We start from the raw sequence: 8,753 nt of genomic DNA, 5'->3' as shown, positions 1-8,753 counted from the left end.
CTATAAATTGTATTACAGTAACTTAGAAGAAATCGCTCTATTGAATATCATTATACTATCAAATGTACAGTGTCATTGAGTGGGTTACTGTTTTTAATTTTAAATCAACGATAAATCATTTTATAGTAAGTTTTTTATATTTTTAATACAATATGTTGTACATATTTTTGATCATAATAAAAGAACAAAAATATTACAACTAGACAACACATATTCAAAAAAACTCAAAACAAACAAAAATAAGTTAAAATACACAAAATGTACGTAATATTTGTAAAATAACCTTAAAAATGCCATAAAATGAATTTAACATGAACAATGCTAAATAAAAACTACGCTTTCTAAATTGTTATATCATAAAATAAATTTAGTTTTTGTTAAAAACTGTATAGTACTTTAAGAAAAAAAATACAAGTCATTTAAATCTTAGCTCTAGTTATTATATTATATTTCATTAAATGAATGATTAAGTGTTGGTCATACATAAATTCATTTTTAATAATTCATGATAAGTTACTATAACTCAGAAGAATATATGATTAAGAACGAACCGGTGTTTTCACCGCAAAAACCATAAGAAGGCGATAAATGTATCGGTTTTACAATAATATGTTATATGGTAAAAATTATATTAATTGCCAATCTATGCTAAAGAAATTCGAATACTGAATTTTACAAGGGGATTTTTTTTTATATATATATATTATAATTAATTGTATAAGCATTATAAATTATTTATCGAAATATTAATTAAAGTTTATGTTTATGGAATGTATGTGATCACTAAATTAATATATATAAGTATTTAGCTCATCAATGATATTTAAAAATCATTAATACATTGAAAAAAACTGCATATATATCTACAAATTTGTATACAGAAAATAAATTAAAATTTTATATGTATTATATTAACTCTACTAAAAACTGATTTTATTTTTTTATATTTTCAAAATGAGATTGTACTTTGACTATTTTTACAACGAAAAAATATCACGGTATTAATGCTATACAGAGTAAATATTTTAGACTTATCTCAATAGTAGTTCAAAATACAAATTAAAATAATATCTCAGGTAATATTTTACAAATCAAAATATAAACTCATATAATATCAATAACAAAATTATTTTAAATTAAAAAAATTGTATTACAGTTATTAAAATATTTTAATACTAAATTTTAACATTTTCAGCCCTCTAATAATTGATTTAAAATCAAAATCGAAATGGTATAAACTAAGAAATGTAACGCTCATTGTGTCCGCTATACTGTGCATATTAATTGTCTTATGTGCACTTTTTACGATATTCAATAAACCAACAGCGGTAAATAAATATATATATATATATATATATATAACATGAAAAATGCTAAATAAAAACTACGCTTTCTAAATTGTTATATCATAAAATAAATTTATCTTTTGTTAAGAACTGTATAGCACTTTAAGAAAAAAATACAAGTCATTAAAATCTTAGCTCTATAGTTATTATATTATATTTCATTAAAGTGTTTTTAAAGTGTTGCGGTTCAGCTCCGGTTGGTCGGGAACTGACAAAACGCATAATGTGAACCGAACCGCAACACTTTAAAATAAAATAGGTTTAAATATAAAACGCGTTATCAGGGCCAGACTAGACCGATTTGCGAAACCTATTAAAAACCGTCTGGAAGCGACCCAGATGCAGGTAAACGATTTTTTGCCCACCTTTTCCGTGTTCCGATTGTATCCTATTGTATAGTAGGTAAGGGTTAATGTGACAAATAAATTGACATATTAAATCTAATATTTTTATCATACATGGTGTGAAGGTATATTTAAATACGAATTGGTTTTTACTTGATGAGTTAACGAACATTTTATCTTAAGGTTGGTACTCTTATCTATTTACGATCACGTAGCGATTTAGTACGTCAAGTGCCTTAATAGAATCGAAAGATACTTTAAAGTTTAGACTTAATAATGAATACCATTTTTAGTGAAAAAAATAAGGAAATCCGTATAATTGATAAGTTTAAATATTGTTTTATAAATTATTTATTCTTATATATTTGGATTTATTTTTATTGGTTTTTGTATAATTATTATTATTAAAATAATTATTATAATGACTATTCGTTTTACAAAATGTTATGCTTATATAATATCATACAACAGGACGCAATCGGAACATAAAAAGTCAAGAAAAAATAATTTACCTATCCGACTTGTAACTTGGATCATGACAATAATGAGTTATTAGTTCCATGGGGACAGTTTTTGACACACGATATATCGTTTTATCCTGATGATATTCGAAATACTTCTACTCCAGGTAATAATTAATTTAATAAAATAAATTGTTATAAAATTATTTATATGAATGTATACATTTCTTTGAATTAATGTGTACACGAAAACTTATTGTTTACAAATATTTATAATTGCATTTTGTGAGGAAAATATGTAAATGTAAAAATACAGTAACCATGTTAAAACTAATTGGAAAACAAGTTGATTGTAGAAACGTATATCATAAATCCGGATGTACATATATTTTCATCGATACAAAGATTATTGATGTAATGATGTGTAAACATCTATGCTATTGGTTTGTAGTACGACCTTCTTGAGGAATCGAACGTCAGGCGTAAGTCATGTAGATGTGACTGCTTGAGCGTGTGAGGCTATTGCGTACGGTATTCGCGCAGGCTATCCAACATATATAATATAATATAAAATAATAATATAATATAATATAATATATTATTATGTTATTATATTATATTATATATATTGAGATACACCGGTTTCATGGAAGAAAACACACTTAAATATTATGATTATGATACCAATCGATGCGCATTTTATTTTCTATCTAATGACATGAAAAAATGAAATTTGAATTTTTTGGAGTTACGCCGTTTGCTAAATAGGCTGATTATATATAATATATCATAATTAATAATATATAACAAATTATTATAATATATATAACTATATAAATTATATATAATAATAAAAAAGTTAAATATAAATTTTAAAGAGAACGCGATCTTGTATGATTATTGTTACCTTATTATACGAATTCCCACTCAAACCATGACATTATATTCCCCAATCAAAGTCGTACTGCAGCTAAGATATTTACACATCATTCGTGAGTACAAAAGCACTCACATAGGTTTTTTTTATACATTTTGTATAATATACATAAAAAAAATCTGACTGTTATACATTATATATAAACATAAACAAAAAGTATGACAGTATATACACATCTTTTAATATATCTAATTTTGTATAATTGTAATTTTAGCTAATTTAGATCACTGTTTTGAAAAAGACAAGACCAAAATTCAAATTGAATGTGAAACTGCTATATTAATAGCAGCAGACGACTCGGTATATAGCCAATATAATGTATCGCTGTTAAAATTTGTTCGATCTATGCCTTCAGTGAATTTTAGTTTTAGTAAAATATATCATGTCTAAAGACTTAGTCCATTAACCCAGTTAGATAATCTAACCTCAGTTAGATTGTTTTTTTGTTATAGTCCTAGACATTGGTTAAATGTGTGATGACTGGTGGATAAAGATATGAGGTTTCCTAATTTTGATCACGTTAATACGCAAAATGATTAATATAGATGTATTTTTATATAGTTTTTTATAACCTCTTATAATAAGAGCCTATATTGATTAAAACATCGTCTATTCATCTACCCATCTAAGATTGTCCTCACAAATGCTTTAAAAGCATTATATATATTATATATATATATAAGTATCTTAAATTTAATTTTGACAATTACGTCAAAATCTTAAAAATTTACGAATTATTATTCTATAGTTAAAACTACATTAAATTTCCAGTTATTACTAAGTTAAGTCTCAACAACGTAGTACAAAGATCTTAATAAATATTTAATACTGGATTAAAAAATATAGTGGATAATACAATTTTATTTTATAGACATTTAAAGTTGTAATTTGTGTGAAATTAGATAAACAAAAAATAACAGTTTTAATTATTTTGTAGTAATTTAAAAATATTTTTCATGGGAGTATGAAATTCTTATATATACCAATATATTTTATAATATACACAATGCAATTTACAAAATGTTTTAAATAATTATATGCTATTGCATATTTATACCATAAACCTATTCACGCTTTCTACGGTAAGTTTATATTGACTGATTCGTGACATAAATAATGTAATAAATCAAATATTTTTGACAAAAATTAATTCAACCTACTATATTACTAACTTTAAAATAAATTAGGAATAATTAAAGCAACGAAAATATCTCATAAAATTTACTAAGTTATATAATACGCTGTCACTTATTTCTGGTCTTCACTCGGAATCATTTTTTGTGTACAATGATTTATCATTGAATTCAAATTTATCACATACATTGCAGAGACTTAATGACGAGGCACACTCAATATATCTTGTTATCGTAAAATGATTACCTAATTCCCCTATTTTTTTAAACAATTAAATTATGAATTATATAATATAATTAGTATTAATGGTATAAATGTGGAGTCTACAGAACTCACTTTAGTATGAACGATTCTAGTTATTCCAAAAAATGTACTCTAACCAATATGCATTGGCCTTTGAAGTTTTGTAGAATTTTAAAATTATTGAAAATATTTATTATACTACGTTTAATGTTATAATTTAGATTAAAATATGTAAAAATTTAATCATTATCTCATTATAATCTCAATACCACATTATTGTTATTATTTTTTTAAGTTTTTAAACTTAACTAGATAATTAATTCTCTAACGAATTTAATAACTTTATTAAATTAATTGTCTATACTTCATAATAATTATTTAGCTTTTTTTATGAATTCAAAGAATAATAGGTATGCGTTTACAAAAAAAACTTAAGCTGTGACTAAAATCACAAGATATTAAATATTTTTTATTTAATTTTTCTGTTAGCAATGATTTTATACAATAGTAAACAAGAATTTTATGCCTGATTCAATAATTTAGTAGAAACAAACTTAAAATTTTCTAAACCATTAAATATGCAAAAAAAGAAATAGTAGGGGACGAATTAATATAAAATAATAAGTTTCACAATCACCAATAAGTAGTGTATTGTGTGTATCTATGAGAATTAAAAAAAAAACTAATTTAATTGTTTTTAATTTATCAAGTTCATATTACTTATCATATAAATTTAAAGCATATAATTAAATAAATTACGTGCTCGATAGCAATTATAAGTTAACCTTTTAAGACCCTAGGGTCACTATAGTGTACCTTACTTTCAATAATTTATTAAGTAGCATCTTGTCAACATATTAGTTTGAACTAGCGATAATTTTATTTTAGTATACATAAAAACAGATAAAATCCCGATATAAATACTATTAGAAAGAATAACAACCAATAAAAATGATATTTATAACTTAATTCTGGATGAAATATCGATAATTAAATTTCTACAATGATTTATTGCTTAACTGTTATATTGCACTTGATAAGACCAATGGTATTTTTTTCCTGGTAGTGATGTTAGTAATGAATCTATACAAACGGTTTTCGTTGTCATGAAAACAATCTTACGAGTTTTATATCCGTTAGTATGGAGGTACATTATCGTGTACGGTAGGCCTCCATGACAAAAAAAAAAGAACATGATAATTCTATTTTTATTTCGTGTTATTTTATTACCGCGTTTATAATATATAGAAATAATATTTTATAATATTTTATAATTAATAAAATTATAAAATAATATTATTAACATTATTAATAATATTTTATTTTATATTTTAATAATATTTTATTTAGAAATAATTACTATATAAAGGTTTTATTTTCTGTATTGCTTATTGTTATAATAAAATAATATATAATCAAAATGTCAAAATTACGGTCTTCTGAAATTTTATCGATATTGAACGCAAACGATTCGGAAATTGATAATTCATCTGGTGATGAAATTGACGACTTTCCACACGAAGAGTTAGATAGTCTTTTGGTAGAGTTTGCTTCAAGTGACATTGAAGAAGTCATCGAAGAAGATGATGACAGTATTATAATACAAACTAATAAAAAAGACATAAAATGGGTAAGCATGCAATTTAATCCACCGATTTTAAAATTAGATAGTTTAGATGATACAGTTCCTAGTCATATAAAAACGCCATTACAATATTTTTTAGAATATTTTGATAACAATTATTTTGAACAAATTTCTTATTTCACTAATTTATATGCAATCCAAAAATCTCAAACAAGATTTAAACCAACTTCTGCTGATGAAATTAAAATTGTAATCGGTATTCATATTATAATGGGATCGCTGAAGCTTCCTCGTGTCCGTATGTACTGGGAAAAAGATACTCGCGTACCTCTTGTTGCAGATAATATGACAAGAGATCGTTTTTTTCCAATTCGATCAAATATTCATTTTATTGATAATATGACAATACCACAAGGCAATAAAGATGTTTTTATAAAAATTCAACCACTATACGAAAAAATGAAAAAAAAAATGTAATTCTCTTTCTATGGAGAAAAATATTTGTATTGATGAACAAATGGTCCCTTTTAAGGGCCATTTATCAATAAAACAGTATATTAGAAATAAACCTAACCCATGGGGTATTCAAATTTTTATGTTATGTGGCGAAAGTGGCGTTGTATACGACTTTGTGCTATATCAAGGTGCTAATACCGAAATTGATTCACAAGTTCAAAAACAATTTGGTCAAGGTCCAGGAGTCGTATTACATCTTTGCAAAATCGTTAAAAAAAATAAACATTTTCTTTATTTCGACAATTATTTTTCATCTTTCAATCTTTTTGAACGTTTGCAGCAAATAGGTATTTGTGCCACTGGTACGATACGTGTTAATCGGTTTGCGAAACCACCAATACTTTCAGATAAAAATTTGGCAAAAATGGGAAGAGGGACTACTTTTGAAGTTCGTTTTGATGTACCTAGTTGTAACATAGGTCTTGTACAATGGTTTGACAACAAAGTGGTTAATTTGGCATCGAATTTTATTACATCTGGAAATACAGATGTTGTCAGACGTTGGGATAAGAAAAATAAAACCTATGTCGATGTCCAAAGACCTGAGATAGTACAAAAATATAATAAATCTATGGGTGGCGTTGATAATATGGACAAATTAATAAGTTATTATCGAACATTTATTAAATCACGAAAATGGACATTACGCATGATTGCCCATGCTTTTGACATGACTGCTGCAAACTGCTGGCTAACGTACATTAAAGACGATGAATATTTTAAAATACAAAAAATAAAAGATACGATCTCTTACATTTTCGAATGGAATTGGCTAATGGGTTAATAAATATCGGAAAACCAACTACGCCTAAACGAAAAAAAGGACGTCCTTGTACAAAAGATGATTATGAACCACCCAATAAAGCTTCTCCGAATTCATCAAATAGAAAAGTTGATGGCAAGCTGTCATCAAATGAACTTCGTCTTGATACGGTGGATCATTTACCAGATTTTGATGAATTAAAAAATGCCACTAAATGTAAACTGAAGACGTGTAGTCGTAGAACGCATATGTTTTGTTCAAAATGCAAGCAACATTTGTGTTTAGATGGGAAAAGTAAATGTTTCAGGGAGTACCATTTAAATGAAATAATATAACTTTACTATTTTATTTATTTATTTATTTTTATCGTTTTAAAAATACTTAGGTTAGGTACCTACCAGTGTTTTTTTTATTAAGTAAATTTGTTTTTTTTTTATTAATTTTATATAATTACTTTTAAGGAGTTTGTATTGTTTTAGGCGTTTTAGATACCTTTTAAAATTATAATTAATGTGTAAATAAATATAAATGTGTATAATTTATTACTCCTATCATCAAATAATTCACATCAGTTGAAGCCCAGAGTACACCATAGTGTACTAGCATGAATTTTCCAAGAAAATGATCGAATTTTTTTTTTTTTGATTTTTTACATATTATTAAGTCCGTATTTATACATAATATTAAAAAAAAATTTTTTTTTTCTAAAAAAAAATGTGGGTAGGTCTGAAAAGGTTAAACAACTCAAGGTAGATATTAAAGTTAACTTATCTACACTAATCTAAATTAATTGGCCATACTTAATAAATATTTTAATTATTAGTTAGTAATGGCGTACAACACAAAAAAAAAGTTTTAAAGCTTACTACTTTAAAAAATATTAGAACACAAGTTCTAATAACATATCTTGACAGGGACTTTAAACATGAGAGACACTATATTTGTGTTAATATATATTATAATGTCAGGAGCCCACTTACTACCTTCAGATTAATCTCATACTAAGAAAAAAAGAGGCGAATACTCATAAACATTAAATTTAATTAAATTTATAATTTTTATTACCTATAGTATGCTAAAAATTTAACTATAATTAAAATACAAATTAACTAAAAGATAATAAATTTACAATTTTATATAAAAAAAAATTCATAAACCTATGCAATAGAAAATTAAATAAGTACATATTTACAAGGTTAAAAGAGTTACGAGTAAGTAGTATTTTATTTGAAAATCAATAAAAACAAAATAAATACTAGTGCTTAAATGAATAAGTATTTTTTAATACCTACATAAAAATGTAAGCAGTGTTCAAAATAAATAATTTCTGAATATTGTATATTTTGTACATAATTATTTGAAAATGATAAATTATATAAACAATAAAAGTATTAATTTATTAAATAATGTGTTTATATCAAGTA

General features: G+C 24.6%; 1 protein-coding gene across 1 annotated transcript in view; it reads right to left on the bottom strand.

Annotated features, from left to right (window-relative positions):
* Positions 1 to 6,017: 6,017 nt before the first annotated feature.
* LOC112599806 (beta-galactosidase-like) overlaps positions 6,018 to 8,753 on the bottom strand; it is a 4,440-nt gene continuing 1,704 nt past the window's right edge. Inside the window, exon 3 of the mRNA XM_025346865.1 lies at positions 6,018 to 6,072. Coding sequence (XP_025202650.1) covers positions 6,018 to 6,072 — 55 coding nt within the window. The remainder of the gene's footprint in view (positions 6,073 to 8,753) is intronic.

This window comes from Melanaphis sacchari, unplaced genomic scaffold (genome assembly GCF_002803265.2).
Source record: "Melanaphis sacchari strain LSU unplaced genomic scaffold, SCAv2.0 Contig552_pilon_pilon, whole genome shotgun sequence".
Taxonomy (NCBI): Eukaryota; Metazoa; Arthropoda; class Insecta; order Hemiptera; family Aphididae; genus Melanaphis; species Melanaphis sacchari.
Note: the sequence above shows the minus strand (reverse complement) of the source record. Positions and strands in the feature narration are given on the sequence as shown.